This window comes from Rhamphochromis longiceps, linkage group LG16 (genome assembly GCF_057381845.1).
Source record: "Rhamphochromis longiceps isolate RC_006_pf linkage group LG16, R_longiceps_female_GT1.1, whole genome shotgun sequence".
Classification (NCBI taxonomy): Eukaryota; Metazoa; Chordata; class Actinopteri; order Cichliformes; family Cichlidae; genus Rhamphochromis; species Rhamphochromis longiceps.
The window spans coordinates 19,065,477-19,093,444 of record NC_140572.1 but is presented as its reverse complement, the minus strand read 5'-3'; the positions used below and the strand labels follow the sequence as shown (position 1 = coordinate 19,093,444).

Here is a 27,968-nt window from a genome sequence, read left to right as displayed (position 1 = left end):
GGCAGCCCATTTCGCCTACTTGCTAGCAATACATGCATCTAACTATTAGCTGTGCTATTTGCACCTCGACACAATCTGTCATCACAGTCTTTGTGCTAGGGAGCTGTCAGTGTTATCCAATCTCAGGAACTGACGTGTCGGGTAAAGGTTGTGATTTTGTATATAAAAATGGTTTCGTTTTGAACATTAGTAGCAGGGAAGCTGCTTTTGTACTTTTGGTCCACAACCATATTTCTTTTTCCATTTCATTGGAAAGGGTTATATCCCTAAACTGCAGAAAATAAATCCAAACCATTACTATAGTGGGATATTGTGATGTGTGTGTGTATGTGTGTGTGTGTGTGGGGGGGGGGGGGGGGGGTCTAACTGCACACACATGTGTAACTGTGTTAAATTACCCTTTAAACACAATTTCCTCTTAACAGCTGTTGTATCATCCTCTAGCTGAGCTTGTTTTGAGCAGAATGATTCACGACAAGCCTTTCAGTATTTCGCAGAGTCAGTTTCCACAGTTTTCCAAAGCTCCTTTTATCAGCACAGAGTTTATCCTGTGTATGGATTTCTTGATTATTCCTTTATAAATGGTAAATGGCCTGTATTTATATAGCGCTTTACTAGTCCCTAAGGACCCCAAAGCGCTTTACATATCCAGTCATCCACCCATTCACACACACATTCACACACTGGTGATGGCACCAGTTTATACATGATTGCTGTTATTAAGTGCTGAACTGGGCTGCTGTGCCTTTCACAGTAAAAATATGCTTTAACAGGTGCATCTACATATAATGCACTGCAGTTCTCGTACTGGTGTGGACATAAACTGGACAGTCTCCTCATCAGCACTCCTGAATTTGCTGTTGGCAGCATACATCAGCAAGGGAAAATCAGGTCAAGGACAGCATCACTGTGAGGGCTTTTGATGAGCTAATAGACAGGCTGATAAAACTCTTTAACACTGCAGTGAGCTCAGGGATGGGTTTTTATGAAGTGTTTCTTAGCACTAAGATCATCCTTGCCCTCACTTAAACTGATATGTGCAGGAGTTCTCTCTCTTCCTCATGAATTTAGTCAGATGCTTAAATTACTGATGGCAAGATAAGTAACAGCACTGTCACAATAAATTCAACAATTATCATGTCATGACTGTGACTCGCTAAGTGCTGCTAAACATTGTTTCCAAAAGAGAGTTTTGAGGGTTTTTTAAAAAAGAAATATAATAAACTGCAACCTTGATGTAACTACTGATATTCCTTCATTAAACTGTAGTTATTCCTACAGAACCAACAGTATGTTCCTCTTTCTTGGTTAAAAATAAAAATTAATAAAGTTTAACATTTTTGCTGCTTGACATTTTCTTTACTTAACTTCTTAAACCCCATGTGGTTTAACGGGATGTTATTTAACCTCCTAGGACCTGGCGTCCACATATGTGGACATCACATTTTGGGTTATTTAGACCAAAATACTCAATTTTGCTCTACAAGGGCCTGATATCCACTTACGAGGACATTATACTGCTACTGTTCTATCAAAATTTTAAGCGAATATCCTCATATGTGGCTCTCATTTTTCTTAGAAACAAAAATTAGGTTAAAAAAATCTGGTAATTCTTTGTTTTTACATTTATCAGGTCCCAATCAGCCGAAATATCAAAGAGAAATGAAAAATACATGCCGTGTAAGAGTTCGGGTCTTAGGAGGTTAAATATAGTTGTCAAAATTTCAGCTTAAAGCTCACAAAAACCATTTCTATGTCCACCAAACACAGCTAAATAAACAATTAAAGTAGCAGGTAAACAAATTGCACAAATGGGTGTAAACACAAAGCACCGATTCCCCTGTTCGCTCAACAGCATGCACGCAGACAAACGATGCCGCTGCTCTCTGAGGTTTCATCACGCTCCAACCAAAACATATTGAACCAACAGCAAAAAGAGACCAACTCTTCACATTTGAAAAAGCGTAACATGAATTCTGTCCTGCCTCAAAATTATTATTATTTTTGCCTTATTTGCTTGTTTACATACTTGAAGCATTACTCACTAGACTACTGTTGTGCATAATGTTGGCCTCCAAAAAGAGAGGCTATTTCTTGTTACCTAAGAAAGTTCAGCTTTCACAGGTGGTGTTAAATTGCAAAATGCCTAGCTACATTATTAAAAAACCTCTGTAATTTTGCTCTGTTTCACTTCAGCAGCATCAGTCTTTCCACAGTAAATGCCCATGTGTTCATTTGTAGTTTTCTTGAGTTTACTTTGTGTTACTTTAACACAATGGCACCTGCTGTGAAGCTTACACGTCTTATGAAGTCTCACAAGTGTTAGCTTTACTTTGATAGCAAGATGGTTTACACACTTTGTAATTGCTGAAAAATACTCAATTTTATGCATATCATTTTCCAGCAGAAAGACCCTTGGGGCTTAAGAGGACAACTCATCACAGAGCATGGCTGTAGAAATTTGCAGCGCTGTCAGTTTTGGCATGAAGTTTGAAGTCTGAACTGTCTTTTCTCTTTTAATTCATTTTAACACAGGGTCCTTTTTGTGTGTCTGTCTGTGAATGTGAGGGCTTGATTGAGTTAGTTTTAAAGAGTAGTTGCCAAATTTACATACACCTATGATTCATCCAGCATTTCTCATTAATAAATAATATAAACCAAGCAAAGGAATCTAGGATGACAAATCAAGACGATATCTCACAGGAAAGGCCATTACAAGATACTGAAATATGAAAAAAATTGTATCAAAACATGAGGCAGGAATAAGAAAACAGAAAAAGGAGATCTTATTTAGTTCTCAGGCAGAGCGTAGCCCTACCCCCACTACCCATGATGCTAGAGAGCAGAGAGGAATAATGAGATTTTATAGCTGTACTCCAGACCCCAGGTAGGTCTAATTATTTAATGCATCTTGTGCACCCGTCCTTCATCCAAAGGCTCTGTAGCATGGCTGTGAAGTATGTCAACCATTAACCCTGTAGACCATTTGACCAGAAAAAAAATTAAAGTCCTTTCTATAGATTAGGCAACATTTTTGAAGCCGGGGCTAAATTTTCTTTAACAGTAATGAGATGTGTAATGAAATGTCAAGAGGGTTGTGTGAAAACTGTCTGGCGTATATATGCGTTACCTACTAGGTAATGTACTTCCAAATAAAAAAAGACCCATAGTTTTACCACCTAATACAACTGTGGATGAATAATCCAGTTAAATAGAAACCTTATCCACACCTTGTCCCCCTTTCTGAGGTATTTGGTGTATCTTTTGTCTGCACTGTGGGATTACAGGTGTGGTTTCACCTCAGCAGACCTGGAGTCCTCCAGTCAAAGAACTGATGTGAAGATGAAAGTCTTGTTTTAGTTTGAAGCTGCCCTATTCAGGAGTATTGGACCAAATGACAGCATCTGTCTGTGTGTCTTAGAGATCAACATTCAGGAGGAACAACATGGTTCTGTGCAACAGAGTAGCCAGGCCAGAGTGGATGGACAATAGCTCAGTGAGAGAGAGAGCGATGGAAAGGGAAAGATAAAGGCAGGGGTTTTCTTTTTTGTTGAAAGGGCACGCTAAACCTATGAGAAGAAGAAGATCAGAGACTAGCCGACGCACGCACGCACGCGCGCGCGCACACACACACACACACACAAACATGTTGGGTGTTGCTATCCTTTGACATAATGCTTTCCCTAGCCTCTTACCCTAACCATCAAAAATGAATGCCTAACCATAACCCACATTTTGAGTCTGAAAAATGCCTTCAAACTTGTGGGGACCTGGATTTTGGTCACTGTGAGGCACAAATATAGTCAATTTCAGATTTTTGGTCCCCACCAAGAAAGGAAAAACCGGTACACACACACGCCAGATATTTTCTTTGTAGCCTCTCTCTAATCTTATAAATTTTGAAACAAAGTAAAGTCTTTACTGCTGCTTATACCAAACTATAGGACTTGCAATGATTGGCATAAATGTAGATTTTAACCAACCAACAGACAACTAAGGGTGTTCGCAGACTGACTAACTTGGTTAACTCTGTGCTTTAGTCTGATTGCACAATAGGAGGCATTTGAGTTAGAGAGAAACCTGAAAGTCAAGCTGGTGCAGAGTAAGCTTTGCACTGTGACTTCTGTATAATGTGGTCTCAGTGCAGTTTGCGGTGGACTTGGAAGTCTTCCTACACACCACTCAGCTTCATTTGTTTTCTGAAAGCAAATGGACTGTTGTGTGCTGTTTGTGGGCGGCTCAAGAAGGGATCTGATCGATCACTTTCAGAGATGTTGATGCAAATCCTTTGTTACCGGTAGTTCTGAAAAAGCAGATGGCAATGTTATCTAAACCAGAACAGTCCCCATAAAATATAATGTAAAAACAGTAAACCTCGAAATACACACTGTCCTGCTGACAGTCAACCAGAATTAGATTTTCAGACACAGGTCCTGACCGTTTCCTGTTAAAGCAAGGGGTCATCACCACAACAGTCCAAGAGCATTACCTGTCAGTCTACATTACATCATGTCATACATACGTCATCTGTAAAATGTCTTTGTGAATCGGAAATTTACCAGAGGTATGGATCACATGAACACAGATTCTGGTTAAAACTCTGAGGCTTTGTCAGTGTTGTATCAAGAATGTTTCTTACAGCTGTTCCCTTTTTCTTTCCAGCTTCTTGTTTCAAACTCCTACACACACTACTCAAAGTCTGCCCCATGATGAATGATTAGAAAGACAGTTCTGTTCAGTTTTTCGCAGTAAATTACCTCTAAACTTCATGAGTAAGCATGGGGGTATTTCCAGTAATGGCGTGATCATGTGTTGGTCACAGATTTGAAAGCTGGGTTCTTTTGCAAGTTCTTTAGGTCCTTGCACCATCGGAGCAAGCAATTTTTTTCCTGATTTTGTTTTTGCTCTCGTTTTTATTTTTTTTTGTGGTGTCTCTTTTCCTTCCTCTTGAAACTTAAACATTCACCGACCTCTAAACCTGTTTGGTAAACCAATTCAGAAAATGATCAGATTAGATCTGTCTTTGCTGGTCAATTTAAAGGTTTTATGTCTGTAACTATGCACATATTTTCAGTTATTATTAACAAGCTTACCTCCTTGGTATAGGAATTGATGCCTGGGGTCGGCATTTACTCATTTTTAACATCAGTGCAGGTTCTTGCCTAGCTTAGCATTAGCATGTTGTCTGTGCAGATGTTTTCAAAGAGTGGAAGTTGTGTTAGCAAGTTGTGATTAATTCAGTGAAAAATTCATTACATTTCTGTATATTCTCACTTGCTAATGTCTCCTAATTTTTTCCCCTTCATGTAGAGAAGCTGATAGCGTACCAACGGGAGTTCCACGCTTTGAAAGAGCGCCTTCGTGTGGCAGAGCACAGGACGCTGCAGCGTTCGTCGGAGCTCAACAACATTCTCGAGCAGTTCAGACGCGCCATTGCTGAAACTAACAGCAGCAAAGATGCCCTCACAAACTTCTCAGGTAACAGAAGTAACTGTTTTTACTCATCAACATCCGGCTGAGCTTTCAGTCATTTGCGTGCAACAGATGTACGAGTGTTTGTGTGTAAAGTCTGGAAAATTTCAATAAAGCGTCACCTTTTATCTGCTCTGCATCTTCTGCTTATTGCGTTAAGCTTAAAATATCCTGCCCTTTTAGATGTTTTGTGTGATTATTATGACAGTGCTGTGGGAAAGTACCTTTCTTTGTCTAGCTCTAGACTTTTGAATGTCTCCACTCTTCAGGCTAGATTCCTAAAAAAAAAAACAACAACCCCAGAAATAAAAAAACAAAACAAAACTCCTGCTCTTCTTGAGCACCACTAGTGTTAAGCAGGTTGGTGTTGTTCTGGCAACTGAACAAAAATGGGGAACATATTGAATATTTACGTTAGTGCCACTTCACGCCCAAGCAAAACCAGCTTGTTGGAGTGGCTTAGCATCAGTTTCGACCTCAAGTGACTTTAGATTCATGGGCATGTGTTGGTTTCCTGTCATAAGTTAGTGGAAATTTAATTTCCTCACTGATAGAAAGCTGCTAGACTAAAGTAACGTCAGACTTAAAATAGAAACTGAGTACAACATGTGAAATATTCTGAGATCAGGCTGTACATTTTCTAAGACGTACTTCATTTGTGAAATTTTCCTTGATCAATTTCAGATAGACAGACTCATCTCTCAAAACCACCAGGTGGGTTTAAAATCTAGGTGGGTGAAAGACAGCAGTCAGACAGAGAGATCCAATCATGTTGCTTATTTTATTTAGTTAAATAAGTAAGTGAAATTTGTTCTTGAAACACATTTATACATGGAAAAAAATCTGTCCAAAGGTGCTGTACAAAAGAATAAAAAGTGAGTAACGTACAAGATTACAAAAAAACCATGGATTAAATACAAAATAAAACAACATGGTCAACAGATTATGAACCCAAGAATGCCATAAAATACAAGTAGGTCTTTAACCTAGATTTAAAGATGGCAATATTTGGAGAATTTGCAGCTTTGTCAGTAATCCACATCAAAGTCATTTATTCTGAAGAGATGACGCTTCTGTTGCTTTTTTTCAGTCATTAAAGTGATTGTAATGGCAGAGATATGCTATCGAAGACAATCAAAATAAGGGATGACATACTCCCATCTCCCATCAAGAATATCATTGTTACATGATCTGTGTGTAAACAGTTGGGTCATGTCTCTTAAATGTTTCATGAAAATGAGGAAGAGCGCTTCACTTAATGTGTTTCTCTGTGCTTGTTTTCAGATGAGACACAGAAACTCCTGAAGGAGTTAGCAAACAGGAAACCTCTTCAGGTGCCAAATATCTACCACCACCTGCCTCATCTCCTCAACAATGAGGGCAGCCTGCACCCCGCAGTGCAGGTTGGTCTTGGCCGCACTGGAGGTGAGAAGTGCATACCTACACTGCAGATTCAGTTTAATGTTCCTAATTTACAAGGCTTTCTGTTTTGTTTTGTTTTTCTCTGCAATGTGCATTGCATGCTTATCCTGCATAAGCACAGCAAACCCTCCAGAGATCCTCATTACACCAGAGAGAAAATCAAGTCTCAACAAGTTTTCACTCTTTGACTAGTTCACAACAAGTACCCATCTGGACTGAGCTATGCAAAACAATATTTGCACAGTTGGAGATAATTGTAGTCCGTGTTTGATTTTTTTTGTAGTCTAACCGTTTAGATTCAAATAATTTCACTTTCACATTACCCTCCTTTGTTCCTCTGACTTATTTCTTCACTTGCTTACACATTTTTCCTGTTTACTTGTATAAGCCACCCGAGCTACATACATTCTGGGTTCTTATGAAAGAGCTTTAGAACAGTGTGAAGATGGTAATCAATAAACATGCCTGTGTGTATCAGCCCTGCCCCCGTGTGTGTCTGTGTGAGTACAAGGCGGATGAGTACCGGTACATCCTGATGAGTAGGAACTGGAGAATTGTTGTTACTTTTTTACTTTCACTTATCTTTTTACTTTGGCTTTGTAAGTGTGATAGTTGGCCTGAGTGCCAAACAGTTCATTTGATGTTTTCACATTGCAGTTAATGGCTGGACAAATTTAGATTTAAGACATTTTAAAGGAAAACAAAACAGGGACAACTCGGAGAAATAGTTTACTTCTCTCTGGCTGCCTGCCAGGTCAGCGGTTAAGTAGCGGAAGGTATGGTGGCTCATAAGCACAAAGCTGATGGAACGCTAAAAGTACATTAAAACTAAAGCCATATGTTCCTTGATGCTAAACTACAGGAGAAAAGTTTAAAGCTGTTTTAATCTGCGTCCTTTGGCTGGTGAGAAGGTGACCCTCAAATTCCAAGTGCTGGTCAAATAAAGCACATGTTACATAATAAGGTACTACATTAAAGAAAAAAGTGCAAATTCTGATGTTGCCATCTCTTGGTTGTTACCACCCCATCTGATGTTTCACAGATTGTATATGTTACCTGCATTTTGGCTTTCTTTTAGACATGAGCCTTCCCACTGATGATGCTGAGTTTGTTGCTGCCTGTTGTCATCCTGTCACCAACTTTCCCCTCTAAAGTGCTGTCAGTTGTTTTCACTGGAATGCACAAATGAGCTGGAGTTGTTGCTGCTGGGAAGTAGTCGCTGATCTGTGCGCTTGGTGGGTCACAGAGACAAATGACTCCACACACGCTTTCTGCCCCTCCACTAACCATGCATGTCATATGGCATACTTGGCTGGCTGCTGAGAAGTTTTGTGTCACGATACCAACAATGCCTTTAATGCCCCTTCTTCTCTTAGTTTGTTATTTTTAATCTATCTTAGCTTTTTTTTTTAACCCTTCCTTTTGTTTCTTTGCTACTCTAAGCATATCTGACATTGGGATAATTATAGCTATGAAAATTAGGACATGACACTGAGCGAGGATAAGAGATGAGGATGAGAGAAAGAAACCGTTGAAGGAACCTCTGAGACCTATATGATTGGAGTGAGACCTGCCTGAAATCCCTTCAGACAAAAGTCAACAAGAGTGTTACTGTAAAAGGAGCCGTGCCGGGTCACACATATGTAGCCTTTAGCAAGTCATCTGCTTGTCATCTTGTGCCGTTACACAATGACTGCTTTGTCCGTTGCTAAGCAACATCAGTTATACACTAGTATTTGCTTCTGCTGACCATCTATTTAACATGTCACAGGCTACACTTGAAGACCTCTTTTCATCCTTTTTTTCCAGAATGAGAAATTTCTTACAGTGATCTCTGTTGCTGCTCGGTTGTTGATCATAGGAAGTTATGTGTTTCTCTTAGCACACACGCTGTTGTTTTCTTCCTCACAACTGGAAAAAACAAAAAAGCAAAGTAAATTACCTCGAGGGCTAAACATAACTTGCTTCACAGATCTCTCCGATACTGTTTGACGCTGCCCTGCTTGTCTCTGTAAACTAGGCGTGATGCAACAAAATGCTGAACAAACCACATCTTTGCATGTTTTATTCTTTGCTCTTTTGCCTGGATCACATTTTCATATAAACCATGTAAAGCGGTGGTAAATATCAAGTCTGTGTTCAGTGGGATCTTAGCTGGGATCGTAGTTCATTATTGTGGCTCAAGAGTTGGCAGTTTGCCTTGTAATCGGAAGGTTGCCGGTTCGAGCCCCGGCTCGGACAGTCTCGGTCGTTGTGTCCTTGGGCAAGACCACCAGAGGGCCCGGTGGCGCCAGTGTCCGGCAGCCTCGCCTCTGTCAGTGCGCCCCAGGGTGGCTGTAGCTACAATGTAGCTTGCCATCACCAGTGTGTGAATGTGTGGGTGGATGACTGGATGTGTAAAGCGCTTTGGGGTCCTTAGGGACTAGTAAAGCGCTGTACAAAATATAGGCCATTTGCCATTTAACATTTCATTAAACAACACAAAACCAATTAATTTAGTGTTAGCTCTAAAGATTTTTAACATCCTGTCATATCTGCTTCAGTCATATCCACTTTTACACCAAGGACTGGGGTTCAGCCAAAGTCCTTCTAAAGAGCACATCCTGTCACTTGGAACGTCTGCAGGCAGTTATTTTGAAGCATTATCTAAATTAGCTGATGAAAAAAAAAAACAGTTCAGGGCGTGTGCAGATTTTAACCCAAGGCAAGTGTTAAAAAGCTTTTTTTTTTTTTTTCATCTGTCAGGCTAAGTGGAGACAATGCTATGGCATAGACATGCATGGCTGGCCCCAAAACCGTGCCATTGGTGTTTACTGATCATGCCGATAGAAGCAGCAGGGTGAATTGTGAAGTATACAGGGCTATCCTGTCTGCACAGGTTCTGTCAAATGTTGGAAAAGTGATTGGAAGGCGCTTCTCAGTAAATGGATAATGACCCAGTGCATACTACAAAACCAACCCAAGAGTTTCCATTGCCAAGTCAGTCATCTTATCTCAAACCCAGTACGACATGCTTTTTAGTTACTGAAGCAATAAAAACCTGTAAACAAGCACCAATAAAAGGTGGCTGCAGTAAAGGCCTGGCAGAGGATCTTAAGTGAGGAAACAGAGCACTTGGTGATGTCCATGGAGTCTAGACTTATTTATTATTATATTTGTATTCTATATGTATCCTCTAAATAAAAAAAAATAAAAAAAAAGGGGGAAATGACTGAAATCCCTGAATAGGTCAATTAAACATTTTGGGAAGTTCCTTGAATTAAAGCTTGAAGGCTTCACTTTGTCACATATTGATTGGTTGACTTTAAAGTTCACTATGACAGTGAACAGAGGCAAAAGTAGAAAAATTGTGCATTTGTCCAATAAAATATGGCCATAAGTGTACATATACCTTTTGTCCCAGACTTGGAGAGTAATGGAACAAATAATGCCTTATTTGTAGATATAGTTGAAGACCTGCTTTTCTTATATGCATGCTCTGTCATACGCAGTCCTTTCACTGCTGTGCCAGAAGCAGACAGAAATGCTTTTTTTACATGAAGGAGATGAAAGGGTGCCAGAATGATGCGGGCGAGCTGATCAAGGGACATGGGGAGGGGGCGACGCTGGAGTCGGGCCTGTTCGTGCTGCACTCGCATGCATTATCACTCATTCACTGTCTGCCATCCTCTCTTATTCTGCCACTCTCTGTCTCTTTTCCTTCCTCCCACATTCTCCTTTCATCCTCGACCTACTTTCTTGGTAGTGGTGGTGGGTGTCGCTATATGACATGGAGCTCCATGTGAAAAACACAAAGCAGAACTGGGACAGATTCTCCACGCTCTGGAGCAATCTCACTCTGCTCCTCACTTATCCACACCTCAAGTTTGTTTTATGCTTTTGTTGTAGCCCCTCGTGTCCCCACATTGGCTCAGTTAGCATGGTGCTCCCTACAAATACACCCCTGCATACACACAGGTTCATGCACATAACATGACGTGCACTTCAGTCATAATTTTTTCTAAGAGGTCTCTTGTAACTTTCATGAGCACTGTAGCTCTCTGGGAGCTCCCAGAGAGCTCTGGGATGTTTTCCTCTTGGACATCGTTGTACAGCTTATGTAAAATACCCCAAACCTCCTTTATGTGTGAACTTGGGATTTAAATGCAACATATGCAATATAGACATAGAAAGCTGAACATAAAAAAAGGGGGCATACAGATGAATAGCCATTTTCGTGCTGCAGGAAAACACAAATTATTTGTCAGATAGCCAGCCTGATTACTTTCACACCAGTGTGGGCTTGCTGTACACTTTCTGCTCACTCATTTTATCATTATCATGTTCGCCAGAAAAGGTGATTCGTGTGTCCTTCAAAGTAAAATAAACTGCTTTCAGTCTGGTGTAGATATCGGCAAATATCTCGATAATAAAAAAATAACCCTGTTCAATATCAGCCATAAAGAGGTCATACAATTAAATTTCCTAATGATCTTAATGTTGTTAAGATATTAATAACAAATGTTAATAAATGTTTTAACGATTTAATTAATGTTGATCAGCTAAATGTAATGTTAGTTGATGTCATTTCTATTGTGGATGTCACGTCTCCTTCTAATTGAGGGCTCACTTAGCTTCATAATTTGTGACTGGTGTTTGTTTCTTTGTTTATTTTTAATCTTCTCCCAGCATATGTAGTAAATTAACTGATGACAGTTTAGGTTGGCTGCCATATATTAACAGACTGGGTTTACCAGCTTATCAAAATGTGAAATTTTGTTTTTATATTACCATAACTATAACTTTTAGATTATTCATATAAAGCAAAACCCTAGAATATATGAGGTTATAAAAGTATATGATTAAATCATCAGCTCTACTTTGTGGCTTTGTTTCCTTATTTCTCTTGGCTTTGCCCTGCCTTACTTTTTTATTTAATGATTATTATTTTAACTTTAAGAGTGTTCTACAGATCCAATGTTGAAATTAATGTCACATAATAGAAGTTTATATATTATTTTAACCTATGTCTAAAGTCCACTAGTTTTTGCCTTCACACAGTAATTTGGGAAACCTTTGCCTTTGAGTTAGTGTTGATTAAAGAGAACATTTCGTTAAGAACACAAAGCATGGTATTGCAGATGCATTACAAGCCGTCTTCATCAGTCATCCTTCCCACTGACATCTGTCATTGTGGGCATGAAGTGCTGTTCATGTGGCTTCAGGCCAGTGTTGGCCTGTTGTCTAACAGCAAACTTTATTTGGTTTTGGATCCACTTGATTAAACCGCCACCTCTGCAGCCCTGGACTCTTCTTGTTTCTCACCTGTCTCCGTCTTCCTCCTAGTTACCATGGTGATGGGGATCCCCACCGTGAAGCGGAAGGTGAAGTCTTATTTGTCAGAGACGCTGCGCTCGCTAATAGACAAGCTGTCACCGGAGGAAAAACTCGACTGTGTCATTATAGTCTTTGTTGGGGAGGTGAGATTTTCGCATTTATAAACCATGAGTCATAGCACCGTGTTCTGCACAGTGAAAGAAAAATTATTCTAAAAGGTCTCTGTCTGATATGTCTTTATGCTACGATCGATCCAGACTGACCTGGAATACGTTCACAGCGTGGTTGCTGGCTTGGAGAAAGAGTGAGTATATTTTTCTGCTTTTTTTTTTTTTTTGATGGGTATAAACAAAAAAGTATAAATATTGTTAAGGACTGAAAAGACTGTAAATGCGTGTGTGTGTGTGTGTGTCCCATATTTGATGTCACAAATGGACTTCATTCCCCAGGTTTTCTACAGAGCTGAGCTCAGGCTTGCTGGAGGTGATCTCCCCACCAGCTTCCTATTACCCCGATCTCAACAACCTCAAAGAGACTTTTGGAGACTCCAAAGAGAGAGTCAGGTATGGAAGTCAGAGCTGTGACACTGAATGAGGGCAAAAAATGTGATGGCAATTATTATGGAAACGGTGGAGAAATCAGCCCTGGGAGAATGAAATAGGGCAGAGCTGTGATGAGGATTGCAGAAAAACTATAAAGGATGAGTCAGGGGAAAGTAGGAGGGGAGAGAGCAGGCGAGAGCTTTTAGGTAGGTTGCGTAGGTACTTAGTATTCCACAGACATTTCTCAAAGTCAGATCAAGGTCATCAGCAGCAGCACCCTCTGCCTCTGTCTCTCTGTAGTGTTCAGCTCTTGTTATCCTCCCTACTCATCTTCGCTTTGTAGTAGGCTAACAACTGGCTTAATTAAAAATCTGTTCATGGTGCAGTTTGAGCCAACACTTGTGAAGACTTACAATACACACTTGATTAATAGGACTGTGTGTTAGGTTCATTTGTGGGTGTTTGTTAGCACTGATGCTTCTGATGGGGATATAAATAGTACAGTGTGTTGTTGAACATGCTCGCTGTGGTGTGTTGTATATTACACACTTATTTTCTGTGTGAGTGTGCATCCATGCCCTCAGCCTGTATCTTCTCTTGATCTTTTTATTAATAGTATGTGTATGTATATGTGACAGTGCATGTGCACCCTCAGGCACCTCCCACACAAGAACACCTGCTGCCTTCAGTCAATCTGCAACACCATGTAGATCAAACAATTAGTGTGACAGTTTGGTTCATCAATTATTCAGAGTCTGCTGCTGCAACTTTGTGTGTAGCCGAGACTACAGCTTTGCTTTCTGCATGTAAAGCAAAGTGTCTGACATGCTGCGTGCACATATATGATATTCCTGAGAAGAAAATACAATAATCTGTTTGTTTGTTTTTAATGTTTTTTTTTAGATGGCGTACGAAGCAGAACCTGGATTATTCTTTCCTCATGATGTATGCTGTAAGCAAAGGAGTTTATTATGTCCAGGTATGTCTTTGGTGCAGTAGCATGTAAAGCTGAGCACACACTTTGTTCAGTTCTGGTATTGGTTTGTTACTGGTTCGGCCCGGGTTCGAACCCAGAACCTTTCGGTACATGTCCCTCTCTACTTTCCTCTCTACTTCATTGTTTTTATTAAACGTTAAAAATATAAATATTTTTAAAAAAAAGTTCATCAGGAAGAACAGTGCAACATGTTCATATTGACCTTTGATTATCTGTTTTATCCAACAGTCCAGTTTGGGCTTTAGAATCAAAAGTGAGGCTTTACGTGCTCTGAAAGTCATTTAAAATTATTCTATTTTATCGACTTCCAAGACTAAACTTTCTCCTTTTCTCTGCTACGGCAACACTGAGGACACAGTCATCTTGGTTGAATAAACTTTATTGGAATTTCTGTGTAAGCCTTTGACCTCTTTCACTTCCACTCTGAGCTCCACGTCATTGTTGGTTTGTTGCCAGCAGAAAAGACTCCGGCTTTGGCCTTACAGGGAGGCCGATTAAAAGGTGTAGTGCGTAATTAAAATTGGATGGTGTCTGCCCAGATTTAACAGTTAATCCTACTAGCATGCTATAGCTTATAGATAAGAACTGAAGCAGAGCGAATGACAGGGTGTACCAAAACAAACATGTATCACACTGGAAATATACTGTGCTCAACAATTTAGGCTGACTATGCAAAATGTTACACACTCAGTTCCCAGATTTGGATGGACTGCGATGTATTTTTTGCAAATGTGAAAGCCTGTTTTCATGCATAGTAAGGAAACAGGTTTTCTTTTATCAATGAAAACCAGGTCATTTTTCAGAGGCACTATGGTTTATTGTTGTAGCTAGGTTTACTTAGTAGGCTGATCCTCTTAGATTTCTGCAGCCCTGAAGTTAAAGTAGATGTCACATATGGGATTTGATTCTTATACAAGCCATTCAAAACTGAATGTAACTGCTGTGATCTTTTATCTTTCTGTCTTCTTTGTGCGATGTGTCATTTCCATACTGTGCTCTCACCTGAAGGCAAAAGGTACTGCCTAGCATAGCGTCGCGCTACTCTAGTTTAGTGCGCAAACTCAGAAGTGTTTCTTAACTGAGCTCAGAGAGCTGTGCTTGTGTGAAAATAGAAGAGTCTCCCTCCTACTATTCACCCTCTATGCCACAATTAAAGCCCTAAACTTTAAGGGTTTCTTCTGTTTTACAGTCTGATTTTCCTGTGTGTGTTTGTTTAGCTGGAGGATGACATTGTGGCCAAGCCCAACTACTTTGCCACCATGAAGAACTTTGCCCTGCAGCTGTCTTCAGAAGACTGGATGATCCTGGAGTTCTCTCAGCTTGGCTTCATTGGTACTACGCATTAAGCACTGAGCATCCACCAGTGTTCTGTCAAAACAAAGCACAGTCAGCAAAAACACATTTGTGATAAGGCATTTCCATCCTGTAGCACTTGATTATGACAACAGTGAAATGAAATGAAGCACATTGGGAGCAGCCAGTAAAGAAAGAGGAAAGTGATATTGATCACTATGGAAATTAGGTAGTTGCAATAAGCAGGAAAAAACAAAAGTAAATGAGGAGTGGGTACGTCTTTAGCTCATGTTGCATGCCTTTTAAGATTTTTAGAGAATTGAGGTTTCCAAAACAGTATTTTTACTTTCTTGCTGTATTAATTCCTGTTGATTTGCTCTGTTTTTCTCTTGTTTACTCTGTACCAGAAAGTCCCCTGAGCCCTTTTCATGCTTTAATCATCTTGCTGCAGATAATTTGTTGCTAATGAGCTTCTGTGGAGGATCAATGAATGTCTATAAACTTGTTTCCTACAGGAAAAATGTTCCAGGCTCCAGACTTGAACCTTATTGTTGAGTTCATTTTTATGTTCTACAAAGAGAAGCCCATCGACTGGCTGCTGGACCATATTCTGTGGGTCAAAGTCTGCAATCCTGAAAAAGATGCGGTATGCATTCTACTTCTACTACTTGTATGAATGAGAGAAATAGTCTAGCAAAAATAGGTCTTACCATTGTTCTCCTGCCACTTCCCCCCCAGAAACACTGTGAGAGGCAGAAGTCCAGCCTTCGTGTACGGTTTAGACCTTCACTATTTCAGCACGTGGGGCTCCATTCCTCTCTCGCTGGAAAGATTCAGAAACTTACGGTGAGTCACGGGTGTTTATTTTCCACAGCAGTTGAAATGTCTTCCTGTGTAGAAACACTTGTTTCCTCTTTGTGTAGGACAAGGACTTCCTGAAGCCCCTTCTGCACAAGATGCATGTTAACCCACCTGCTGAGGTCTCCACTTCAATGAAGGTATCACTCTGGAGTTTTGGTACCTTTGTATTCATTGTATAGTTACTAGTAATAATTACAGATAAAAATATAATTAGCTATTTGCAAAATGATGTGAGGAATAAAAGAGCGTGTCTCTTTCAGGTTTATCAGGGTCACACGTTGGAGAAGACGTATCTAGGGGAGGATTTCTTCTGGGCCATCACTCCTACTGCTGGAGACTATATCCTGTTCAAATTTGACAGGCCTGTTAGCATAGAGAGGTAAATAAAGAGCTGCTTTATTTGTGTGGTTTTTACCCCTTATTGCCCCAACAGGCAAGCCACGTGGACATCCAAATTTGCAAACATGGTGTCATACTTTTCAAGTTTCAAATTAATACCATAGGTCCACCTAATAAAAATGACCTTGACCCCAAGGTTAGAGATCAAGTTTAGAGATAGTGTTTATTCAGATTTAGCTTTTGTGCTTTCTGTGCAGTGCAAATCCAAGGAACGGGATGAGCTAATGAGAGTACGAATGGGGGCGATCGTGGCTCAAGAGTTGGGAGTTCGTCTTGTAATCGGAAGGTTGCCGGTTCGAGCCCTGGCTTGGACAGTCTCAGTCGTTGTGTCCTTGGGCAAGACACTTCACCCGTTGCCTACTGGTGGTGGTCAGAGGGCCCGGTGGCGCCAGTGTCCGGCAGCCTCGCCTCTGTCAGTGCGCCCCAGGGTGGCTGTGGCTACAATGTAGCTTGCCATCACCAGTGTGTGAATGTGTGTGTGAATGGGTGGATGACTGGATATGTAAAGCGCTTTGGGGTCCTTAGGGACTAGTAAAGCGCTATATAAATACAGGCCATTTACCATTTACTCTAAATGAAGCATTTTCCTACTCTCTGTGGAGTGAGGGTAGAAAGGGAACAAGGAGCTAATAACTATACTGGCAGGTTTAAGCAGAGCAGACAGAAATATTGCATTTTATAGTATTTAAAAATAATAGTAATGGCTTGAATATGAAATCTAAGAAACACCAGCCTGGACATTTTAACCAAGCTGGTGTACCCAGTTGTCTCAGCTCAGATATAGCGTGCAGCGGGTTTGTGTACTTTTGCATACCCAAATTCAGCCGTCTTGGCTCCCAGCTCCAATTTGACAGACTGTGTGCATCTGTGTGGCTGGTACCATTGGGGAGAAAGAAAGTGCAGGGATGCTTATCCATGAATGACGGCGCTAAAACATGTGCTTGATTTGACTGGCAGGTTCCTGTTTCGCAGCGGTAACCAGGAGCACCCAGGGGACAAGATCGAGAACACCACGGTGGAAATACTGCCCGTCTCGGTATGAAAACACCCACACACACAGACTCTTACACACGTCTGCCACCTTTCTCTGGTGCGGTGTGTGAATGGCTCTGATTAGATTATATCGAATGGCTGCTCTGAGGGACGTGGGGTATTGATTATTGACAGGAATGTGAGTGTGACAGAATCGCATACTCTTCCAGAGGTGATTCATTCTGACACTGTGCGCCACGCTTTGAGAACTGTTGCCAACATGTCTTTGAATGCAGCTCAAATGAGAGTCATCATTAAGATTATAAGATGAGTGTTTTATTTCATTTCATTTCGCTGTCCATCTGTTGTTGCCCTCTTATGTTAGGAAAGTGGACTTCAGACCAAAGACAAGTACAAGCGAACTGAAGATCGCTTTTATAGGATCGGTATGTGAATGTAATGAATTGCTACATGCTGTTTAAATACATGTTTTCTAGTTAGCTTTAGCATATTGGTTTAGAAAATATGTGTAAATCAGTTAAGGTTAAGGATCGTTTTTGCCTCTGATCGCTTACAAGTTTTGAGGTGTGCCTGTTTATTTAAACACACAGGTCAGTTTGAAAAGGGTGTGGCCGAAGGGGCTGTAGATCCTTCGCTGAATCCTGTTGTTGCACTCCGACTTTCGGTTCTCAAGGACTCTGCTGTGTGGGCCATTCTCAGTGAAGTAAGCCAATCACACTTGCCATCTGTTGATGTGTTGCACAATAAACAATGAATATCAATGCACTAACTCCATGGTTGTACCTGTTTCCCCACAGATACATATAAAAAGGGTAACAAGCTGAACGGTCCTGAGGGCCTACGTGAGTGATGGCCCCTGGGGAACAGAGCCCCCCTAGGCTGCTTATGCAGGGCCCCTGGCACCTAGCGACCAGCAGTAAAGTCATTAGGGCTTAGAGTTGCTCGTCCGAGCTTGTCTGACGAATGCCACCTGTTTGTCCCCCGCTCTCCCTAATATACTTTTGCTTCTCATCAGTCTGTTTCTCCCCTTCTTCATTCTTCTCTCCCTCACTCTTTTGCTCTTCGTTTATTTGTGAGAATGTGAATACTACTGTCTGACAAACAACAGCGGAGTGTGTGAGGACTTTTGATCCATGCTCTGTTGTTAAGCAGCTTTTAAAACAATCAGAAAAAAAATACTGGGACAAATTAATCAAGCATCTGAGGGAGAACCGGTCACCTGGCCACTGGTGTAGATGCTGCCAAATCCTTCAGTTACTCAATGCTGCCACCTTTTGGGCGAGCTGGGGCATTGCACTGTCACTAGCGCCTCAGCGAAGCCTGCCATGATCAAGAATGTTGTCATCACTAGTGGCCAGTTGCTCTCTGTTCTCTGCAGAGATGACGGAGCTCCAGATCAACACCAGCCCAAACATTAGAAAAAAATGTTTCCATCTAGAAAGGTGTGGGTTCCATTTAAATGCTCAGCTTATCCTGAAACACACACTCAGGATGAGCTTACCATTAAAAAGATCCTGCCTGTAACCAGACGGTGACACCTTTGACCACATGCCAGTATCAGTGGTAACTACCCTACTCCATGAAGACAATGAATACCAACACCTCTTATCTGACAGGCTGTGTATGACCTCAGTGTCCATTTATAGGAAATCAATCGGACATTGCCTTGGCACCATTTTCCTGAAGGAATATATTGTTATATTGATATATTATTACAGCTACGACTGACGATCTATGAAGGTGATTTAATTTATTTGAAATAAATCTTTAATTTGTACAAGAGGTAAAATATATTTTTATTCTATCAAGAGATGTTTATGGTAGTTCAGAGTCTGTGTCTTTGTGTACTTTTGTGCGTTTTTCTTTTCTAAATGCTATTGTACATATTATTTTCATTATAACAGCTACTTTCAGTTGCTTTCTCTGTCAGTACAAATAGCTTGGTTCAGTTTCTTATTGTTTCTCTCCTTTTGACGCAAAATGTCATAACTAATTTATTGGAACTGACAAAAAAAAACTTGATCGTAGGAAATCTGCTGAACAAAGCTGTAGCTGTGTGGGTCGAAATTGGTAATATGTGCCTTATATGTTGGTCCCTTGAAAGTATTTAACGTTATTCCCGCTCACGTTTGCCTACACGTCAATTGCTGGATATACTAATGTTTTGAATATTTTGAACCCACACAGTCCAATTAGTGATTGGATGTCAACGACAATAATTGTGTGTTGTGCTGAAAGTGGTAAATGAGCAGGGTTTGTGCCAGACGACCATCTGAAACGGCGTGATTTGCACTGCTTTCTTTTTTACAATCTTAGCCTTCATCGCTGTACCCAGTTTTCCATTTTTCCCACGTTTTTTTCCTCCACATTGCAATTCGTTTGTCCAGTCATGTGTCAGTTTTTTTTTGATTGGACATAATATTATGACTACTGATAATTGTGGAGAGTGCCACTGATTGTATATATAAATACAGTAACAATTTATGTCTCTCTATTACTTCCTCTTGCCTCTCTGATAGTTTCTAGAAATCAACTTGTATTTGTGGCTGATTTACTGAGTGGAAGCTGTTTTAAAGTGGAACTTCACTCATTTTTACTTGTTAAAAGGGTTTTTTTCAAGGGGGTAGTGAAGTGCCTTTTGGTGGAATCAATATGAATATTTTTTAATTGACTAATCACGCTTGTTCATGTGCATTATTATTATTTGTAATTCATTAAAAAATGCCTTTTGGGTCATAGCAGGCTCCTCTGCCCCCTGATCAAACCTGAGCTGACTAAAGAAAAGTGGTACATTCTTCACATTTACAGAGGAGATGGGAGAAAATGCAACTCAAGTTGCTGTTTTGAGAGTTTGCTGCATCCATATTTAAACAAACTGAATGCATGTAAACGGCATGAAACGGTCATTTGATCCTTAGGACCCCGCTCCTTCCTGCATTTGTAGAAAGTAGAAGGCAAACAGGAAAGGAGTGTTGCTTCACAGCTGCCGCCCACCTCCAAACATCCATCAGTTATGTGCCTTCATCGTGTACATGCGTATGCCTGACTTGCATCATTTTTCATTGGACATCTTCCCAAATAAATGCTAAAGGTTGTTACGAGCCATGGCCATTTTGTGTTGATTTTGTTCTACTTGCATTATTCATGTCATCTGCATCACCGGGTTTAATTAAATTCATTGAAAACTTTGCAAATAAGACCTAAAAGTCCAGCGTGTTAAGTTTTCGCAAGTTGATGAATAAAAAAACATACAAGGAAAACTACAATCGTTCCCAGCATGCATAGCTGAGTACTTCCGTTTTCCCATCATGCCATTTCAGAAAGATGGTAGCTTACAGCTTTCATAATAACGTCGGTTTTAGTGCTGTGAACTAGCTGATTTTTCTCACTTGTTAGTTTACTAGTACGGTGATAACTGGTGTTAAATTGAATTCCGAACAATGCCGAAATATTACGAAGACAAGGAGGAGGATAACAGAGCATGTGCAGGCATCAGAGAAGACTTTAAGGCATGTCTCCTTCAGCACGACTGTGTTGTTAAGGTAAGTTAATGTACCCTAGTTGAGGGTGCTTAGCTTAAAACCAAAGCAATCAATTCTGTTACACCTAAAAGACAATCTGGAGACAGAGCCATAAATAAAGCGCGGGAAAGAAATACTTGTGAAAGATTCCTGAGGTTAGCCATGCTTTGTAGCCTACCCACTGTCCTAGAGTACAGCCCATAGACAGTGCTTTAGTTTAACAGCTGCTAGAAACTATATGAATTACATATTACCCAAGATTATTATTGGTTGTCCTTCTTTCTGTCGATTGGCGACACTTGTTTACCTTAAAACTTACACCTGTCCTACGATCGTCATTTCGCTGGGTTGTCAAATGTTGCCAATAACAAGAATTAGCAGCACCACATTAGCCAAGTCGGCGCAGTCTCCCCAAAATACATGTTTGCTTGTTTTTTTTGTGCCTTTAACTGACCGGAGCTGTGGTCGAATATAATAAATAAATAACAACTACTTCGTCTTTTTCTTGACCTCGATAAAAAACACCATGAGGTCGTGGAATAGCGAAAGACTTGGGTAAACAGGATCAGAAAGCCTGCAGGCTCTGCCTCCCATTCTACTTTTAAAAATACCTGTAATCACAAATTAACAGTCTGAGAGCCAAGCGATTCGTAACTTTCTGTGTTAAAAGGATTTAACGGGGAGCCAATGAAGAGAAGCCAGTATGGGAGGAATATCCTCTCTTTCTAGTCCCTGACAGTACCCTCGCTGCAGCAACTGAAAGCTTTTCAGGGAATTTTTAGGACAGCGTGATAATAATAAATGACAGCAGTCCAGCCTATAAATAATAAATGCACCCTGTGTCACCCTGAGACAGGATATTTTTAATTTTAGAGATATTGTGCAGGTGAAAGAAAGCAGTCCTACATATTTGGTCAGAAATGACTCCAAGAATCCTCACAGGAATCTTTCCCTGAGGCTGGGGTAACTCCTTCCATAGCAAGTATCATCAAAAAAAGAAAGCTCACAAAGTGAAATAAAATGTTTATCACTGTGAGGTTACATGAAAAAAAACAGGTGGTGATCCTGTCCACTCTTATATGAGTAAAGAGGATCCAGTGTTTAATGGTATGTCACCGATGCCAGTTATACTTGTGTTTATATACAGTGTGGATATAATGTACATTTTACTAATAGGAAGGGCCCAGTGTATGAAGTGGTTTCTTATTTTTTCAGGAGGGAAAGAAACCCAGTGAGTGTCTAAAGGAAGGCCACTGCAAAGCCCTGCAGACATCCTTCTTTGAGTGCAAGAGGTCAATGGTGAGTTTTAGGAAACAGTCAACTAGTCATTAAAACAGAGAGCTTTCTAATTTCTGATAGGGGCTTATTGTGCAGTTAAAAAAAAAAAAAACTTAACCAAGATCATCTGTTTACAGCTGGATGCAAGGTCAAGATTCAGAGGAAGGAAAGGAGAATGAGGAACCAGGCGAAATCTGATGCATCTTTTTAGGGTTCAAGCAGCTCCGAGTACGTGCATTGATGTCCAGGGAATGTTCCAGCGTTACAAATACCTGCTGTGGACATGTGTTGAGAAAGTTGGTGACGCACTGAAAACAGGATTACCGACTAATCAAGCGAAGTGCAGGACTGGGGACAAAACCTGTACAACTCTTCTGATCGATGGGAGTTTTTATTTCTTGGGAGGAAAATGTTGGATGAGTGTGTGTTTAAGGAAATGCAAACACTTGTAATAAATTAATGATTACAATGGACAAGATTTTGTTTCAAAACATTATATTGAACTTCTGATTGATAGCAAACTTGTCTACAGTATAAACATTATACAAATGAGGTGTCCTGCAGAGAGGCAGTGCTATGTCAGTCAGTTCCCAGGTGTAGCTTGCAGTTTCTGCTCTATGCAGGGTGCTGACTTATGACCACCATTGCAAACAGTTTCTTCAGTCACAGAACAAGCAAATCAAGTTCTTCATGTCCTCCCCATGTACCTTCACAGTTGGGTCAATCCACAATTAAAGTCAGTTCAACGCCTTCAGAATTAGACTATAATTAAAAAACTAACAAACAAACAGATGTGGCTCAAAACTCTTCATTTTTGAGTCCATTTAAGAGTGAGCTCAAATTCAGTGTCATTAAATAAAGATAAGTCTGATTTTTATTCAAGACCTTTTTTTTCCTTCTTATTAACTCTGAGCATCGATATCATGGGATGTGTCTGTTTCAGTAGCAAAACTACAACACTTGTCCATCACAGTAATTATGAAGGAAATATAAAGGCTTTCTAAAATCCTAGCGGGAGATTGGCCGATCACAACAGTGATTATAAACTTTCTGTTAAGCAGGGCTCTTTATTTTAGGCTCCGCATTCTTTCACATAATAATGGGTGTTTTACATGCCACGCAACTCTTCCATATGAAGGCATGACTGTAGCTGAGCAAATCATCGACTGATGGAAGACTGGTGGTTTGATCAGAATACAGAATTAGAATACTTTATTAATCCCTAAGGAAATTATGTCAATTTTAATACTCGAACAGGGACTTGGACCCTCAATCATCGCATTCACAAACCTGGACGTCCATGTTACCCGCCCCATAAAAACAAACCTGTAAAGGTGCCGCTTCTGGCCGATTTAAATATTATTGTAAAGCTGCCATCATCATCTGCTTGAACTTCTCCAAGTCCACCTTCCTCATGAGACAAACCTCGCGAGCGTCCTTCAGGAAACCCACAGTGTCTACTATCATCATGCCCCTGGTGTGCGTGCCTGACAGCTCCACGCTGACTGGGTATTGGTCGCTTTCTATGATGAACGAATCATCTATGGCGGCAGCCACTGCATACGAGTCGCAGGAAATGAAACCCGAACCCGCGACGCACTCTTTCTGCAAGCGTTCAGTCTGCGCCGCCTGGTAGCTGTGGTGGAAGATCTTCTTCATGAAGCGAGCTTTACTGGTGTCCTGCGCCAACCATTCATCGCAGAACTCCTGTTGAAGTGCGAGCAGAGAAAAGTGTTTTGTTTTGGTCACTTGACGACAAACATGTAGCACGAATCAACTTCTAAACGCTAAAACGTGTAAACACAGGCATTACCCAGGTTAACTTGTTGTAGCAGGTGAACTCCCAGCCGGCCAAGTAGGTGGGACAGCGGTACTCTTTAAGCACGATGTATGCAGCTTCTGGATCCACAGCAAAATTAAACTCCCCACACACTGTGGTGTTCCCTCGAGCTGGATTACACAGGGTAGAGACAATAATGAGAACCCCACACAGACAAAGATTACAATTCTGGTGAAAAAATAATAAATTACCAGTTGATATTTGATGGACTATGTTGTAAACAAAATGTTACTGATAAATCCAATTACCTTGTTTTGTTTTGAGATTAATTTAAACTGAAAGGGTGGAAAGCAATACTTGGAAAACTTCATAAAGTTTGGTAATGAAAAGCAACAGCTAACGACTTAAATGTTCCATCAATTAAATAATTGTTTCTGCTGTTAGAATGGGTCCACTGGTTATTTAGTCACGTCTGTCTGGAAACACCATAGAATTCATTCTAACGTGTATTTCTTCATAAACAGTTTATATCCTCTGGCCCTATGTAGACTTATGAAGCGACAGTGTTTTACTGACATTCAGTGTTGCCTCCCATGATGTAGAGGCCTTTGAGTTTGCTCGGCAGAGATGGATCCATCTTCACAGCCAGAGCCAAGTTGGTGAGGGGTGCCGTGGCAACCAGAGATACCTGGGAGAAGACACACGGATTAAAATTTTGCAAAAAGCGCACTTGTGCAAGCGCAGAGAGCTTTCCCCCAGAACCTTTTACGTGATAAAGAAAATGTCACTGTGATATTAATGACATTTATTGCTGACATAGCGACGTCATGTGTTTACTTTCCCTAGCGCACATGATGAGAGGAGCCCAGACATCTCAGAGAGCGAGACAGACTGTCATATTTGACAGCAACTTACAGGAGAAATATGGAAACTATCACAATCTCATTCTGAGGGTCTATCACTCACACATTCCTCACCTCTCCTGGGTTCTCGTTTACAATCCTGATCATAGCAATCGCAGCGTTTTCCTTCTGAACAAGCTCCAAACCGGGAGCCTTGGAGTCAGGAGCGTCACCCAGGCCATCCTTCCCGTGGAAGTGCCCCGAGCTGATGCCGCTGTCGCCGAGGATCGGCATAGCAGCGCCTTTAAACACTGGAATCTGCAGAAACATGCAAACGCAGAACCGGTTATAATTCATCCCTGCTTTTATTCCATCAGCATTCCCAAACCAACTTCAGCTTTTAGGCAACTGTAACATTCAGACTTCTGTTTCGAGCTAGAACATACTGCCACTAAGCAGCAGTGGCATTTTTATTTATAGAACACATTTCATTATGTTCAAACTCAATGTGCTGAACACAGAGGTTTAAATATAAAAAGCTTTTGAGTCTGTTTCTGTGTGTTGGCACAGATGTAATTGATCTCAGGTCAGCAGCTTGTTACAAAGAGCTGGAACACACTAACTGAAAGCACCTTCAGCACACTTAGATTTCATTCTGGGAACAGTTAAACCATCTGCTGATGACTTGAGAGGTCAGAGTGGCTCGTAAACAAGGTTGTAAACGGGGGAGCAAATCAGATTAGTCAATTATGAAACTTACGTGAATTTCAAGAAGTGTTTAGAGTTTATTACACCTTCTGTGTGCATGTGAATTGGGGTGGCTGTAGCTCGGGTGGTAGAGCAGGTCATCTGCTCATTAGAAGGTTTGTGTGCCAAATATCCTTGGGCAGGATACTAACCCCAATTTGCTAGAATGAATATTACATAGCAAACACTTAGAAAGAAAAAAAATTGTATAAAATCTAATTTTCGGATTCATCCCTCTCAGCAGAGGTAAAACAGTGCTGTGAGTGACTTTCCACCTTCTGACAATGGTCATTCTGTGGTAAACATAATAAGAACAGTATTGGTTTACTTTAGCAGGGAAGCTAGTTAGTGCTGATCGCGAGGAAAAGCCCTCTCAGCTTTGTATATCAATAAAACCAAAATAATTATCTCTGGAGTAACATCTGAATATATTCTGTTCTTCTTTCTCCTAGAAAGAAAAAGCTGAAAGTATTCAGAGTGACCAGAAGCAGATGAGGGAGAGGCGACTACAGAGCTCAACCTAACATAGATAGAAGGATAGATAAAAATCTTTATTTCCTCCAAAGGGAAATTCAAATAAAATTTCAAGGAGCAATAAAAATAAAGGTGGGCTCACCACTGAGAGTACTATGCTCGCCATGCTGTGTGTATTTTAATAACAGATACAGCCTGGTACATCCTCCAGGGTAAAGAGGGTTAATAAAACACCTGATTTATGTTACTCATTTATCCTGAAGCCTTTTTGAAGCGGCCTAAACTGGCAGTCTTCTGTTTTGTATGTTTGGAAAAAAGTAGAAAGGTACATCTCCATGTGGAAGGATTAACTTGAGAAATGGATGAACATAAATCCTGTAACTTTTGTGCTCATTTCTCTTTATTCATGTTATGAATACATGCATAAAAAAAAAACTAAGTAAATGTCAACAATTGACCACTTTGACAAATCTGAATTAACAAAAATATTCCTCTGAGTGAGACGAGGTGCTTTGTGTTTAACTTTGCCCAATTGTTTCCAAGCAGTAGCTGGTTTAATATAATAACTAATATGTGAGATGCTTGATTTCATTTTCAAAGAATTTGGACAAAACTAGAGAACTAAAGCCAACTCCTTCAAACTGTCCACTTTCTGCATCGGGTCATGTGGCATGAGGAACAACTCCTCATTGTTAGACAATTCTATAAAATGCAACCTCGCTTATCACATGAGGCCAGGAAATTCCAACAATGTCACGCTACTTGATTTTAACACGAGTGTGCAACTACAGAGCACCCTACCTCGAGGTGACTGCAGGCTTGCAGGACTCGCAGTGCGTTTTTACACACATTCTCCACTGAGGTGTTTCCATGCACACAGGTAATGCCCAAGATCTGCACATTGGGGGCAGCCAGGGCCATCATGATGGCCTGAGCATCGTCCACGCCACAGTCCACATCCAACAGCAGCTTCTTCCTCATCCTGGACCCTGCGGTAAGAACACAGTTATCCAAGTGTCTGGTTAAACTAAGCTGAAAGAACACGGTCTTTGCACTGTGATAAAGAGGGCAGGAATCAGCTACACCGAGATCAGCTACACCATCTCAGTCAGTGAACCTGATATGAAACAGAAACGTATGCTATTTTCACATCATTACCTGCAGCAGTGTGACAGAAGGATAACCTGCAGTGGGTCACTCTCATAGACGGGAACCGGCCAAATTCAACTGGAAACAACCTTTGAACAGCAATAAAAACACGAAAAGCTGAATGGACAGTGGACCTTGTCCTAGTAGCAAAAGTTAATATTCCATCTACTTTATGGTCTGCTGATTAAAATTCATAATCTGTGACGGAACTACAATCAACCTGTGGAAAGACTGCTTCCTTAAATCCTTCCTACAAAGCGCTTTTTGCAGAAGAAATGTCCCTGAAATGACAGAATAAAGCATCGATGCTGTGTTTTCTAAAACTAAGCAGTCAGTTAAACGCAGTAAAATAAACGTAAACAAGCAAAGCCTGATTTGAGTCCAGCAAGAAAAAGTAACACGTTAATCCCTCACCTTTCCACAGAGGTCGACAAAACATCAGCCACTGCTACAAAGTCCCACAGAAACACAAATTGCTTCTGGGTCCTTATTCTTCGTCTTCTTCTGCCGCTGGTTCTTCTTCGGTGGTTAACACTAACAATCGGGTAGATTACCGCCACCCAGTGAGCTGGAGTGATATTCTGCAGCACGGGATAGGAGGTTCCCAGTTTATCTTTTTATTTATTTCAAATTTTATTTAATTAGTGACAAATTAAATTATTTAATTATGTATTTATTTAATTTATTCTGGCACAGCAGAGAGTTCAATTCAGTCTGCCAGACGGCTGTGGAAAATGTGAAGGAGGGCATAGATTTTTCATGTCTAACTGCAACAAAATTTTTTTTTTACAGCTTTTCTTGCTGAGAAAGATCTCTCTCGTGGGCTATTCATACCACGCCATAGTAATTACGTAATGAATAAAATATTAAAACAGAAAAATT

General features: G+C 40.6%; 3 protein-coding genes across 4 annotated transcripts in view; 2 read left to right on the top strand and 1 right to left on the bottom strand.

Moving 5' to 3' along the window:
* mgat4a (alpha-1,3-mannosyl-glycoprotein 4-beta-N-acetylglucosaminyltransferase A) overlaps positions 1 to 20,396 on the top strand; it is a 30,923-nt gene extending 10,527 nt beyond the window's left edge. Inside the window, exons 2-16 of the mRNA XM_085383826.1 lie at positions 5,311 to 5,478; positions 6,757 to 6,897; positions 12,220 to 12,353; positions 12,468 to 12,514; positions 12,660 to 12,773; positions 13,656 to 13,731; positions 14,967 to 15,081; positions 15,558 to 15,688; positions 15,781 to 15,888; positions 15,966 to 16,040; positions 16,164 to 16,282; positions 17,260 to 17,338; positions 17,660 to 17,720; positions 17,886 to 17,998; positions 18,093 to 20,396. Coding sequence (XP_085239952.1) covers positions 5,311 to 5,478; positions 6,757 to 6,897; positions 12,220 to 12,353; positions 12,468 to 12,514; positions 12,660 to 12,773; positions 13,656 to 13,731; positions 14,967 to 15,081; positions 15,558 to 15,688; positions 15,781 to 15,888; positions 15,966 to 16,040; positions 16,164 to 16,282; positions 17,260 to 17,338; positions 17,660 to 17,720; positions 17,886 to 17,998; positions 18,093 to 18,119 — 1,508 coding nt within the window. The 3' untranslated portion in view covers positions 18,120 to 20,396. The remainder of the gene's footprint in view (positions 1 to 5,310; positions 5,479 to 6,756; positions 6,898 to 12,219; positions 12,354 to 12,467; positions 12,515 to 12,659; positions 12,774 to 13,655; positions 13,732 to 14,966; positions 15,082 to 15,557; positions 15,689 to 15,780; positions 15,889 to 15,965; positions 16,041 to 16,163; positions 16,283 to 17,259; positions 17,339 to 17,659; positions 17,721 to 17,885; positions 17,999 to 18,092) is intronic.
* A 201-nt stretch (positions 20,397 to 20,597) lies between these two features.
* coa5 (cytochrome C oxidase assembly factor 5) lies at positions 20,598 to 22,570 on the top strand. The gene is made up of 3 exons (XM_085385010.1): positions 20,598 to 20,837; positions 22,032 to 22,115; positions 22,232 to 22,570. The coding sequence occupies exons 1-3, from the start codon at positions 20,736 to 20,738 to the stop codon at positions 22,271 to 22,273; spliced, it is 228 nt and encodes a 75-aa protein (XP_085241136.1). The 5' UTR covers positions 20,598 to 20,735; the 3' UTR covers positions 22,274 to 22,570.
* Positions 22,567 to 27,606, bottom strand: LOC146650945 (inosine-uridine preferring nucleoside hydrolase). 2 transcript variants are annotated; one of them, XM_085385008.1, is made up of 8 exons: positions 27,501 to 27,596; positions 27,307 to 27,367; positions 27,096 to 27,175; positions 26,739 to 26,926; positions 24,852 to 25,034; positions 24,451 to 24,562; positions 23,908 to 24,044; positions 22,567 to 23,801 (listed from the first exon to the last, which is right to left on the bottom strand). In XM_085385008.1, the coding sequence occupies exons 1-8, from the start codon at positions 27,523 to 27,525 to the stop codon at positions 23,454 to 23,456; spliced, it is 1,134 nt and encodes a 377-aa protein (XP_085241134.1). In that variant the 5' UTR covers positions 27,526 to 27,596; the 3' UTR covers positions 22,567 to 23,453. The 2 variants fall into 2 exon arrangements, with proteins under 2 accessions (XP_085241134.1, XP_085241135.1); XM_085385009.1 differs by lacking the exon at positions 27,307 to 27,367 and having other exon boundaries at positions 27,501 to 27,606.
* Positions 27,607 to 27,968: the final 362 nt, after the last annotated feature.

Bases quoted from the DNA above. Each gene is read 5' to 3' on its own strand.
- coa5 (XM_085385010.1), top strand. From the start codon at position 20,736: ATGCCGAAATATTACGAAGACAAGGAGGAGGATAACAGAGCATGTGCA. The intron at 20,838-22,031 runs GTAAGTTAATGT...TTATTTTTTCAG, and splicing joins AGCACGACTGTGTTGTTAAG to GAGGGAAAGAAACCCAGTGA. The intron at 22,116-22,231 runs GTGAGTTTTAGG...ATCTGTTTACAG, and splicing joins TTGAGTGCAAGAGGTCAATG to CTGGATGCAAGGTCAAGATT.
- LOC146650945 (XM_085385008.1), bottom strand. From the start codon at position 27,525: ATGTTTTGTCGACCTCTGTGGAAAG. The intron at 26,927-27,095 runs GTAATGATGTGA...TTCTTACCGCAG, and splicing joins CTTCTGTCACACTGCTGCAG to GGTCCAGGATGAGGAAGAAG. The intron at 24,045-24,450 runs GTCAGTAAAACA...TGTGTAATCCAG, and splicing joins CATGGGAGGCAACACTGAAT to CTCGAGGGAACACCACAGTG.